The sequence below is a fragment of the Sorex fumeus genome, unplaced genomic scaffold (assembly GCF_029834395.1).
Source record: "Sorex fumeus unplaced genomic scaffold, SorFum_2.1 ptg000007l, whole genome shotgun sequence".
NCBI lineage: Eukaryota > Metazoa > Chordata > Mammalia > Eulipotyphla > Soricidae > Sorex > Sorex fumeus.
This window is the reverse complement of record NW_026606064.1, coordinates 51,881,953-51,895,480: the sequence shown is the minus strand read 5'-3', so window position 1 is coordinate 51,895,480 and position 13,528 is coordinate 51,881,953. Positions and strand designations below refer to the sequence as shown.

Genomic DNA, 13,528 nt, shown 5'->3' with positions numbered 1-13,528 from the left:
CAAAAATCTGTTTAACTCTTATGTAACTCTAAAATGCTGCATTTGCAATAAAAATAAAGGAGGGTGATCATTGTAATTCTATTTGGAAAGAAAAAGGAAAGCTATTTTCTGGAGGAAAAGAAGATTCAATTAAAAGATAGGGATGCCAATGAAATTGGGATTTCAGGACACTTGAAAGGCATTAGACATTGATAACAGTCTCTCTGAAGCCCAGTTTTACTTGATACTCTAAGGTTTTGTTGTTAGCCCACCTGAACAACTATGATTTGAATTGCTTATTAAATACCTACCCCAAAGCAGAGAGGATATCAAGCAACCTGGGAATACAAATAAGTCAGCAAAGCAACAAAATAAAAAACCCATTTCCTTCTTCCCTCCTCTTGGTGGTAGGGTGGGAAAGAGGTCTTTTTGTTCCCATGAAGAGGCAGAGGTAGCCTCCACGCAGACTGTAGGGAAGGCTTAGGAACAGAGGTTAGGGGGCATTGAGTATGTACCTCCTGCAGTTCCTGTCTTAAGGTGTTCATTTTGCCTCTCACTGCTTGAGTTCTTTCCAGAAAGCCTTAACTAATGTGTATAGATGGCCCAAAGACTTATTCTGGCACCTTTAATAAAAGACACTTAAGAACAGCTATACTATAGTTTTAGACTTTGCTGAAAATATCATATGTACAACTCCAGGGAAGTTTAAGCAAGTAAATCTTCTTGCTAAGATGACACATTAAGAAAATAATGGAGGAGCCAGAGAGAGTGCAGGGGTAAAGGTATTTGTATATGAGACTGACCAATTAGATCCCAGCACTGCATGGTCCCCTGAGCACCACTGGGAATGACACCACAGTGTAGCTCTGAGTAGCCCCTGAGCATTGTTAAGTATGGCCTCCAAACGGGGAGGAAGAGAGTGAGGGAGGAAATGAGGGACAGAAGGAAGGGAGGGAGGGAGGGAGGGAGGGAGGGAGGAAGGAAGGAAGGAAGGAAGGAAGGAAGGAAGGAAGGAAGGAAGGAAGGAAGGAAGGAGAAAGAGAGAGAGGTGGAGAGAGATAAGAAGAGAGACTGAGAGAGAGAAAACCTAACAGACTGAATACAAGTTTGCATGCAGAGGCCAGGATTCAGTCAAAGCTCTGCATGGTCCCCAGAGCACCACCAGTTTTGGTCTAAAAGTCAAAAGAGAAAAGAAAGAGATGGAGGGCTAGGATGTGACTCAAGTGGTAGAGCACATGCTTTCCATATGCCAGGCCCCAGGTATCATATGCTCCTCCCAGCACCACAATAGGTGTGGCTCCTGTGACACTGTGAGGGTGACAGAGTGTGGGTGGGTGGGGAGGGACCAAAATAGTAGAAAGTGATGGAAGGAAGATTAGAATTTGTGCTTTTTATCTCTTGGATTAGATTAGGGCTCTTGCCAATATGAATGACCCCATCTACTTGGATAATACATGTATATATTTATTGTTTGTTGCTTTGTGTTGGGAATATTGAATCTTTACACTCCAGGAATGATTTAGTGAAGGGAAAAGCAACTGTATCTGCCACTATTAAAATTCCCTCTCAGTGGTCTCTATGAAAGGAAATTTAGGATAGGCCAATTTAAAAAGTTATTAAGTCTGAAGAAAGAATGAACATCCACCTGATTGTATTTGTGCTTCAATGGCTATGCCTCCATTGAGGTGGTTTGTAGAAGAATATTTTACTGTCCATATTAGTTTTTCTTCTTATAATATTGATATTTTTATAACTGAATTGTATGTGTGCTTGAAGCCTTTACCTGAAATGTAAATTAATAATATTAAATTTGCATCATAGTACAACAAATATCTTCTTGGTATCCATATTCAGGTTAAACTTAAGGCATTCTGTCAGGCTTTGCTCAGAAAATGTTTGTTAGCTCATTTATTTATTGGGTGAAATTTTGTCTTGGACTCTTCCTCAGTAGGGACTCAGACTGGAAAGATCCTTTCTCCTGGCTACCTGTGTGTGTGCCAGAGGTATGGGGAGTTGGGGTTTGGAAGACTAGAGAGAGATTTCTCCAGAAGTTGTACCACTTACTTAGAAGAGTACAGTGCCAGAAGAGTTCGTGAACCAATTCACAGTGTCAGTTTTAGCTTGTTGACTTTCATATATAGGTTAAACAGACCAGTAGCATTTAATGACTACTTTGCCTATTGCAAATTCACAGCTATGGTGTGTGTGTGTGTGTGTGTGTGTGTGTGTGTGTGTGTGTGTGTGTGTGCTCAGAGGTTGGTGAGTAGGCAAGAGAGAAAAACAATGCTTTTGTTTGTGGACTACTGGTCATTTGCTACTGGTCATTTGAGCATGTAAGGGTTTTCTTTTACGTTGAAGACCTTGGACCCTTTGATGGAAGAGAGTCTGGCATACCAATCTGTTTTGAAGCACATTCCATCCATAGTGTTAACTTTTCTCCTGTGAAAGCATTGATGCCTCTGACACTTAACATGCAGAACAATAATCTCATGGCAACTTCCGCTGCGTATTTGCCATTATGGTTTCAGTGTTCTGTTCATGGGAATGAAGCTTTCATGTTTCATACTTGGATTGTCACAGTTCTTAATTTATCCAAATTGTTTTTATGCTTTGTTCACTATTATTTTAAGACCTAGTGACATAGAGGAAGTATCATGTATTTCTGAGGCTTTTCTAAGGAATTTTATCTAAAGTTTAGTCAAATTCTTTTAACCTCTACGACACACTTCCTACATACAGAGTGGTTCTCCATTTTGCCCATCAGCCCTGCAGTCATACCACTTCAGGCATGATAGTATTGAAAAGTGGAAGGATGACATAGTATTGGTATTGGTATCCTCTCTCTCTCTCTCTCTCTCTCTCTCTCTCTCTCTTCTTCCTCTCCCTAAATCCCATCCTAAAATGTTCATTTTTTTATTGATACTTGCATATCTGGAAAAGAGGGATGGGGGAGAAGAAAGACAGTGGGAGTAGAGGTGAGGCAGAGGGGATGTAGTCAGGAAGGTCTTCAGATTCACAAAGTAGCTGCAAGTAAAGAATACTGGTGTGTTGCATAGAGCTTTTGAAAATGTCTTTCCTGGAGCTGGAGAGATTGTGAGTGAGCAGGGCCTTGCACACAGCCTAGCAGTGTTCTATCCCCTGCACCCCAGAGGTTCTGCTAGCCCACCAGGAGTGATCTCTGAGCACAGAGCCAGGAGTAAGCTCAGAGCACCACCTGATGTGGCCCAAAAGCAAAACAAAATAATAAAAACAAACGTCTTTTCTGAATAGTCACTCGCCTTCCTATAATTGAATGATTTCCTATCATTTTCTTTCGTAGGGTCAAGACCTTGGAGCATGGCTATGAGCAATGGAAACAACGACTTTGTGGTTGTTAGCAATGGCAGCATTACAACCAGTGCTACCAGCCCTGGGCCTCTCACCCCCTGTGACGGAGACCTCACATCCCAGCAGCTCACATCCAAAGAAACACCAAGAGCAAAAGTGAGTCCAAATGGATGCCTGCAAGTTAATGGCACCGTTAAGTCCTCCTTCCTGCCTTTAGACAACCAAAGAACACCTCAGATGTTATCCCAGTGCTGCCATCCTTGCCCATACCATCACCCTTTGACTAGCCATACCAGTCATCAAGAGTGCCATCCTGAGTCTGGTTCCGCAGCACCTTCTGCTTTGGCCTCATGTTGCATGCAGCCACACCCAGAGTATTCCGCATCTCTTTGTCCAAATCATTCACCTGTTTATCAGACTCCGTGCTGTCTTCAGCCCTCTCCATCCTTCTGCCTACATCATCCGTGGCCTGACCATTTTCAGCATCAGCCTGTGCAGCAGCACATACCCAACATCAGGTGAGTGGTCCAAATGTTCTCTTGGCCTTTCACATTTAATTCATTCCATATGGATATGACTGTATGCATGTGTGCGTGTGTGCGTGTGTGCGTGTGTGCGTGTGTGCGTGTGTGTGTGTGTGTGTGTGTGTGTGTGTGTGTGTGTGTGTTTGTCCCGGAAGGAGAGGGGAGTATGTTGGAACAAGAAAAGTAGTGGAAATAGCTAAATTTATGGATTATGTGAAGCCCACCCAAATGCAGACAAGCTAACCTAACCTATCTGTTTCATTAACTTTTTAGGGACTGAGACTATCCATAAGATGTTAGGCATCCCTTCTAGGCCCAGTGATAAAAACATTCAGTAAAGGGCTTTGTTATGAGTAATTTATTTTTTACAGAAAGGGTATTTTTGTGTGATGATGTAGCCTAAACAGGAAGATAGCACAGCGGGTAGGGCATTTGCCTTGCATGCGGCTGACCCGGCCGACCCTGGTTCCATTCCTCTGCCCCTCTCGGAGAGCCCAGCAAGCTACTGAGAGTATCTCGCCCGCACGGCAAAGCCTGGCAAGCTACCCGTGACATATTCAATATGCCAAACACAGTAACAACAAAGTCTCACAATGGAGACGTTACTGGGCCTGCTCGAGAAAATCGATGAACAATGGGAGGATAGTGATAGTATCCTAAATAGGAGTCTTTTATTTACTGTTACTGACAGTGATAAACCTTTAAGAAAAGAAAAAAAACAGTTGATTTCATAGTTCTATGTTCACAATTTCTACTCTTGTGCATGGGTGAGTATGTAATATATTGAGAGCAGACGAAAGCAATAATTCCTCTCATAGCAAATGAAAACTGTAAATCTGTAACAGAAGACATTTGAAAAAATGGTAAAGCATTTTTAGGTCTGGTATTTTGAAAAATACTAGAAAAGTGTTATGTCATTGTCAGTTCTTCTCCCCATGTCAGCCCATCAATTCTCTCCTATTTACTTTTTAACTATATTTTCCATGTTCTCATATGTACTTCAGGTAGCAATGATAATATAGTTTATTACATACTGGGCACATTGTAGAGACTTAAGAATTACCTCACATTTTGAGGTAATAAAAATACTTTAAATTAACTATAAGAACATTCTTTCTCTTTTCAGTGTATAATTTGCATTCAAAGAAACACATGTATCTTACCCAGTTTTGACAAAACTGCACCTGGATTCATCAGACAGGACATTCTGTTTTTAAGTCTCCTAGAAAGTTTTGTAACCCTGCTTCTGAGTCATTCCTTCTTTTCACCAGAAGCAGTTTGTGAGTTCTGTCCCCATTTTTGTCTGCTCAAAACTTCATGTAAATGGAAACAGCATTTTTACTCAGTATGCATTTTTGAGACTCCTTTGATCACTTTCTTTATTAATTTTCCTTTTCAGTGCCAAATAGCAATGCATTGTATTGAAGAGTCACTTCAAACTTGTAACTATAAAATAAAACATGGAAATATTCATGTGCAGTGTGGTGACCATAGTTAATAATAAATGCCATATTGTATGCTTGAAAATTGCTAAAAGAGCATATCTTAAAAGTTCTCATAACAGGAAAGAGCTTGAAAGAGCTATGTCTGATAATGTTTGTTAACTCAACTTGTGGTGATCATACTATTGACTCATTTTATTGCACATCCAAAATTAATATATTTTAAATGTCATTCAGATTATAACAGCAACAAAAAAAAGAGGCAGGTCCAGACAGGAATCAAGCCATAAATACTTTCCCCCCTCTATCAGGTGTTACATGCTGTTAAACTTTTCTGATTTTTGAAAAGAGATGAGAAATACTGACAAGAAGGTAGGGAGTGGGGAGAAGTCCCCAAGTCATGTCATTATAAAAACTGCAGCTTACCATTTCTAAATACACTTTCTGTATCAGAGTTGAATTCCCTGGTGACAGAAATATGACAAGAACATTCACCTGAGCAAATCTTAGATTCTCCTTGACAACTTTGCCTGGACCAACAATGTCAGACTCTAAAATGTGCAAGAAGTTGATTTTGAACTGCTAACGGTCATAAGCATTGATTTTATTTTGAATTATAAATTATTCGTAGAATGTGAGATGCAAGAGATTGTCTCCATTCTGAAATTCATTATTCCATTGACAAACTTCACAAAACATTACAACAATGGGCAAGGCACTAATTGTTTTAATACTGCAGATGTGAACGTATTTTCAGGAATTGGCTTAGCACTTCTTAGTGACCCAGTTTTAAAGGAATGAGAATCCTATGTATATGCAGCTTTAATTTGATATTTAAAGCAAATATATAAAATCACAGTGCTTGTAAGGGTAGTGGTGCCCGAGGTTCTTAGGCACTTTGGGAGTGGTGAGTTGCAGTTAACATTGTACATCAAAACCATGAAAGTTGGGGGTATGGTACCACCAGCAGGTCAGTCTGTACCTGTGAGGCGAGTGCATCAGCAGCCTGATGGCACCGTCAGACTTTCATATACCCCAGAATTGCTGCTGTGCCTTTGGCCAGACCCCAAACACTTGGGGCAAAGTTTACCAAGAAAGTAAATGGCCAAAAGTTAGGTATGTGGGAGACACACCCACAAACCACGTTGGCTCATCTATATAATTGGAGGCATGGCCTCTCTGGTTCCTGATTGAACTGCTTAACGGCCATGATCCCAGAGACTCAAACGAATCTTGGAACCCAAAGGCTTTTGGCAGAAATGCATCCTGTTCCTGCAGTAGGTTACTGGTGCTGGGCCACTCCAGGTGGGAATAGGTTTCGTGCCTTGGCCTGTTCCGCCTGGTGGCCCGGTGACCCCCATCCTCCAGAGGACACTGGACAGTCAGGTTTCGGCCTGCAGTTAAAAGATACACGGGGCCTCACCAGATGGGGGTGGAACTGGCCCTTTCCTCCACATCCCAGTGAGACCCCAAGTCGCTGCCTACAAACAGCCTCTCTGGCTCCTGATCAAGCTGCTTAATGGCCATGATCCCAGAGACTCAGAAACAAATCTCGAAACCCAGCGGCTTTTGGCAAAAATGCATCTGGACCACATAAAAGGTGGTCACCACCTCAGAGCTTATTGGGAACCAAGGTATGAGCCAGCAGTGATGGGACAACTGCAGTCTCATGGGAATGGGGGCGGTACCAGCTCATCCTTCACACCCTATCGAGGTCACAAGTTGCCTCCCACAAGTGGCTCTCTGGCACAGCCATGACTCCAGAGGCAAAAGGACTTAGTCCAGAACCCAGCAGCTTGCAGCAGAAAAGTGAATGGACCATCTGTTAAACTAGGACGCCATGCCTCCCCAGGAGGGAAAGGGTGTTGCTCCCTTCTGCCTTTTTCCCCCAGCAGCAAGGTGGCTGCCGTCTCAGAGCTTATAGGAAAGCCAGGTATGAGCCGGCGGTGATGGGGCAACGGCAGTCTCATGGGAAGGGGAGCAGTATCAGCTTGTCCTTTACGCCCTACCAAGGTCACAAGTTGCCCCCCACGAGCAGCTGTCTGGCACAGCCATAACACCAGACGCACAGAAACCAATCTCGTAATTATCTGGCTCGTTGCAGAAATTCAAAATTGCGAGGCCGCTATTGTGGCCACGAGAGATTATATGATTCTCATAACCAGCTATAGAAAACAAAGTATTTCACAATGCCTTTTCAGCAATTCTGATTGGAGGGGGCGGAATTCTAAACAATAATGGTGCATCTTTTGTCAAAACAATGAATGTAATCAATGTAGAGAAGAGTTAAGTGGAAGTGCCTCACAGGCATTGGGAGGGGTGGGAGGGGGTACATTGGTGTTCTTGGTGGTGAAAAATGAATACTGGTGAAGGGAGAGGTGTTTGATCATTGTATGACCGAGACTTAAACCTGAAAGCTTAGCAACTTTTCCCACAGTGATTCAATAAATATAAGAAGAAAAAATAATAAATAAAATTATGGAAAAAAAAACCATGAAAGTTAACAATCATGTCATTTATACCATGATTTAAAAAAATAATATGATTAAAAAATGCTATGTTTAACTATCAGAAAAATAGTGGAGTATTGTGTGAGATTTTTTCTATTTAGAATTTTTCTTTCAGAAATCTAAGCCTTTTGATCCACTGTTTATAACAGAGAGAGAAACATTTAAAGGTGCCTTCAGAGTTTTGGTACACACCCAGATGTGTATATTACCCTCTTTATTGTAAAGCATGTGCTTTGGGCATTGCTTCCATATTTTTCATAGAAATTTATTTATGTAATCATAATCAACAGTATTTACTTAGTGGTTGCATGTTCCAGATACTGAAAATGTAATTCTGAATATGCTTAGACTGTAACCAGTAGGAAAGGAGACTGGCAGGTAAGCAAGTAGCTGCAGTTTTATGTTCAGTGATACTAATAAGAAACACAGAACTGCAGCTGAATGGACTTACAAATGATGAGGCACTTGTCTTACAGATAGCGGCCACAGTTTGTACCAAGGTAAATATGAGCTCAGCTTTCCCCCAATTCCACATGGTTAGCTCCTGGAAGAAAAGAGAATAGCAGGAGGAGAGATAGACTAGGGCTAAATCCTGAGAGGCATTTTGTACATTAAGATCGCTGAACTTTATGTTATGACACATAAGGCAGCACTAGTGACTTGTGTGTGCAATTAATTTTAGAATTGTGGGAAAATATGTATCATGAAATACATCCTTATAACCGTTTTTCCCCTTGCAGTTATGTAATTAAATGCATTCACAGTGCTGTGCAAACATCACCATTTATCTCCAGGACCTCGTTCGTCTTCCCAAACTGAAATTCTGACGCCTTCATTAAACACTAATCCCCCGTTCCTTCATCCTAACCATCCCCTGTACATGTCAAATAAGCTAAGTCTTCCACTATCTGGAAGGTGCCAACCAGAGTATTTTCCTATCCAGGAATATGACTACTCTAGGTATCACATGGAAGTGGAATTCTTTAGTATTTGTCTTTCAGTGACTTTCTGATCTCACTGAGTAAAACATCTCTAAAAATCAGCCAATGCATAGTGTATGTCAGATTTTTATGAACTGAATAACATTCCATTGAATGAATCTACCACTTTGCTTATCCATTCATTCATCAATGAACATATGGGTTTCTCTTCCATTTTGGCTATTGTTAATAGTGTTATGAATACGAGTGTACAACTATCTGTTCAAGTCTCTGCTTTCTTTGGGTTCAAGTCTCTTCAGTTCTTTGGGTAATATATGCAGAAGTGGAATTGCTGGGTCATGTGGTAATTCTATGATTCCCATTTTCCACAGCTGCTATTTTGTTTTCTATTCCCACCAACAGTGCACAATGTTTCAAACACTTCCTATTTTTTGTTTATAATAGCCATCCTAATGGGGTGGCATTGCATAGTTTTAAGCAGTAAAGAGAAAAATCCATCTTCTGCATTCTGGAGCATTGATTGAGTTGGGCTAGGATTTGTAGACAGATCATTAGTAAACTTACTGGAGGTTCAGATGAGAAATGACATTAACTTGATCCAGGACTCACAAATAATTTCACGTTCAACAGGTTTACTATAAAGAATCTAGTAGATTGGGTTGAAAAATTGGATATGGGGTAAGAAGGGAAAAGAATCACTCTTGTCAGTTTCCTGGATAGTAAATCTAGTCACTAAAATGGCAAAGTCATTAAGAAGATTCTTACTTCAAGTAGAATTGAGTCTGAGGCTTTAGGGGTGAGTAGAGAGAAGAGTCAGTCCAATAACTTTTAAGAACCATGTCTTCTGAACTTTCTTAAATAAATAATAATGCTTGGTAAGTGGAGTTTGACTTACATGAAACCCTGAATTCAGTCCCTGACACGCTACTGTTCACTAAGAGTTGGGCAGTTTGAAACAGTTTACATAGGTTCTCCCCACAAAGAAACTCTAAAAATGAGGCTATCTACTCCTACACCCCAAAGCCACCACCATGCCTCCATACATTCTCCATCACTATCTAGTTAAAAATGTAACTCCAGCTGGACTTAACTCCAGTTAAGAGTTCTGAATTTTCTGGAACATGAGTGTGGCCACAAATGAGACCATGCAACATCTCCACTATCTACAACAGAGACATCATGGTAGTAAAGGGATGAATTGTAATGTAGAAACCAAGCAATCTCAACTAACACAAGCATTAACATAGAAGGTTAACTTGAAACAACTGCTTAGTAGACCCTCAGACAAGAACAAATTATCTTCTACAAAAACATTTTTTGATCATTCCATTAGCCATTCAGGGGTAACAAGCAATATAAAATAAATTATTGTTGGCTAAGTGCAGGGCCAGGCTTGAGAGCTGGATGGGAAAATGAAAACAATGGTAGAGGGAAGGTGATAGTGGTGGTGGGATTGATGTTGGACTATTCAATGCCTGTAACAGATCATCATGAACAAGTTTGTAAACAACTCTGTATAGTGGGAGGAATTTTTTTTTAATTTTAAATGAGGTTGTCAAATGGTGTTTACTGCCTTTTCTTAGTTATTCCTACCAGCACTTCAGTAAAGTTAGTAAAACAAAGATTCTAGAGTCATATTTTTACCTAATTTTTTAAAATTTTATTTTAGGCATTATAGTTTACAGTGCAGTTAATTATAAGGTTTTATGCATAGCACATTGTAGCACCACACCCTCCACTTGAGTATCCACTTGACTCCACCACTGTCCCGATGTCCCTCCTCCAAAAGCTTTTTAGTCTGTTTAGTTTTCTTTTGTGGTTTAATGCATGAATGTGGTTTAATACATGTTGTTTTTTACACTAATAATCTCAAATATTTAATGACATGTTCAATTATGTTTAAGATTTGCTCATAACTTAATACAGATGTATATACTCAACTCACATTACTTAAAGAAATCTTTGATATTGATGGCCTTAGGTAAAACTGTTCAGGTTGACGGTCCTCAATGCTTTTCATCATTATTAATCTTTGTATTAATCCACACTCTCCCCAACTATGGGCATTTTGTTGTTTTTGTTAGTTTATAAACACAAGTCACAGAGAATACTTTATAGAGTTCCTCAGAAAGTATGGTTTTTTTTTAACCCCCCTGGTTGTGCTCAGAATCACTCCTGGCAATGTTCAGGGGACCATATCTGGTGCTGGAGATCAAGCCCATGTTGGCCATGTGCAAGGCAAACACCTTGCCCGTTGTACTCTTCTCTCCAGCCCCAGAAATTTCTGTATGATTTGATCCTGGTTCCTTTTACATTTCTTCTCTCCGACCTGGCTCTATAGTAGGTGCCCTTTCATCGTCTCGTGGCTCCTTAAGCTCTAATAAATCTTTCTAAGTGACTCATTAATATGAGTCATCTATGTACGATTTTTATCTTTTTTAAATTATCTATTTGTTTTTTCATTAATAAAGTACAATCGTTGCAGATGTCACATTTAGTGTGTTTTTTTGTAATTGCATATATCACCAGATACTAAGTTTAGATCTCGTTGGTCAGCTTCCTGCTTTTTCATTTATCACTACCTAGCCTCCTTCCCCTAGTTCAACTGATTGTCCATTAACATGGACTCCAATTAAGGGATTTAAAAGGTAGAAAGTAACTGCTCCCTACCATGATACTAAACTTCTACCCACAAGTCCTAAACCTTGTTGATCTTTACAGGCACCTGGGGCATTAAAAAATAAAATAACCAGGGGTTGGGGAGATAAATCAGGTCCAGAATGTGACCACAGTTGTTTCCAAGCATGCTGAGTGTGGCCCTAGTGGTCCCCAAATATCACTCAACCAGGCATCAAACCATCAGCCAAACTCTACTTGGAGTGCTCTCTTTTCCCCTACCATGAGATGTGATCCCTAAAAAAGTAAAAAATAAAAATAAATAAACTTTTGAACAGGGGCAAGAGAGAACATAGTGGTTGGAGCACATACTCAGCATGCACCCAACCTGAGTTCAATTCCCAACACCATGGGGTCCCTCAGGCATCATTGTGTGTAGCCCTGGAGGCCCCCAATATCACCTGCATGACTATATCCTCACCACCTAAGCAGCATTGTGCCCTGGCTCAGTTGGCCAAGAATTGCCCTGGACTTCTTGACCATTGTTTTTGAAGTCCCCTCCCAAAAAGAAAAAATACTGTAAAATAAACAAATAAAGTCTGTTTTTTTTTTTCATAATGGTAAGAATGAGGAACTCTAGACTTCAGAAGTGGGAAGGAACCCTGTACAGATTGGAGGTTAGAGGCAGAGAAAACTTGAGTGGCCCTGGAATGAGGGCCAGCCTGTGATAGGAGAACTGAAGGAGGCAGAAGGTGGTAAGTGGAGGAGAGATGCCAAGGGAAGCAGCTTTACACGGTCAAATCCTAGACAGGAAAGAAAAGAGGACAGGCTGGCCAGGCGAAGGCCAGACACTGGGTGGTCACAGGCAGTAGTGATTCCTGCTTCTCCATCCTGAACACAGCCCTGTTGGATGAAGGATCGCGTGTTCACGACCTGCTGCTCTCTGTCCTCCAGAGGACCAGAAATGCCTCTCGGGAAAGTCACGTTCCATATGTGCCAGTTGAAATCGGTTTTGAATTATTCACTTAGGGTATTCTTATTGCCCTATTAAAGGGAACGGGTATTGGTATTATGACACAGTTAATAAGGACTTCTGCATCCAAAAACAGCATACACGATCTCTAATTCAACCTCAACATACCTCTTACTTTGGTGTTGCTAAGAACTGTTCTTGATAGTAACAGGACTCTGTAAAAGTCACAGGCTCATTATCATGATCGGAGACCTCTGATCTTTTGGGTTACCTATTCAGTGCACTTCATTGCTCTGAAGAGATTTTGCACACAGATGGTCACTTCGAATGTTTCCCATGGCACCCAGGAGGAAGTAGAGCGATCCAGGGTTAAGAAGACTTGGCACAGATAGGACCATGGGGCCTTAGCATTAGCTCAGCCCTTTAAAGACCAAGGAATATTCTCCCTGCTTGCTAAGCATCGTGACTATATAGTTTTTGTAACCTTTATTTCCTTTTGCCTTCAGTTTTTTATTAGTTTTCCCAATTTGAACTCACTTTTCTCAGCAGTTTTCTTTTTGTTTCCCCTTAGGACACTAGTTACTTTCTGAAAAGGGAATTCTTTTTTCTTAATAAGTAAGGAACGAGAATTCCTGTGTAATGTTCAAACAAATGAAAACCAACTCACAAAGCCCTGAGCTTTTGCTTATGCTGCATCTTAACACCCAGAGGGAAAATTCCAGCCGAGCTCCAGTTCTGAGTGTTTTACTGCACTGCACCTGGCCGGCCATGATCCATGATCTGTTCTTGCCCCTTCCCTTACCTCTGACCATTGAGTTATTTTGTTCAACTAGGAAATTTGAACCCAAATCAGATTTCCTCAAGGGTAGATATGTACAGCTGGCCTCCCAAAGCCATCCTGGGTGCTCCTTTACAGCTTCTCTTTTTCTCTCACTCTGTCTCCTATCCGCTGTCCAACCTGGGCTTTGGAAAACTCTCCTCTGCCTTTGAATCCTGTCTCTGCCATGTACTAGTTGTCATCTTGGGTCAGTCCCATCTCTATCTTTTTTTTTTTTTACTTTATTGAATCACCTTGAGAACAGTTACAAAGCTTTCGTGTTTTAGTCTTAGTCATATAATGATCAAACACCTATCCCTACACCAGTGCACATTTTCCACCAAAAACAACCCCAGTATACCCCCTATCCCACCCCTGCCCCTGCCTGTGTGGCAGATA

General features: G+C 41.0%; 1 protein-coding gene across 4 annotated transcripts in view; it reads left to right on the top strand.

The window, feature by feature from the left end:
* Positions 1-13,528, top strand: part of DISP1 (dispatched RND transporter family member 1) — a 207,342-nt gene that overhangs the window by 139,682 nt on the left and 54,132 nt on the right. For 3 of the 4 annotated variants that reach the window (XM_056132128.1, XM_056132132.1, XM_056132139.1), the window contains one exon: positions 3,299-3,824. In XM_056132128.1, coding sequence (XP_055988103.1) covers positions 3,299-3,824 — 526 coding nt within the window. Of the gene's footprint in view, positions 1-3,298; positions 3,825-13,528 lie in introns of those variants that run through there. The other variant, XM_056132147.1, reaches the window with a different exon arrangement.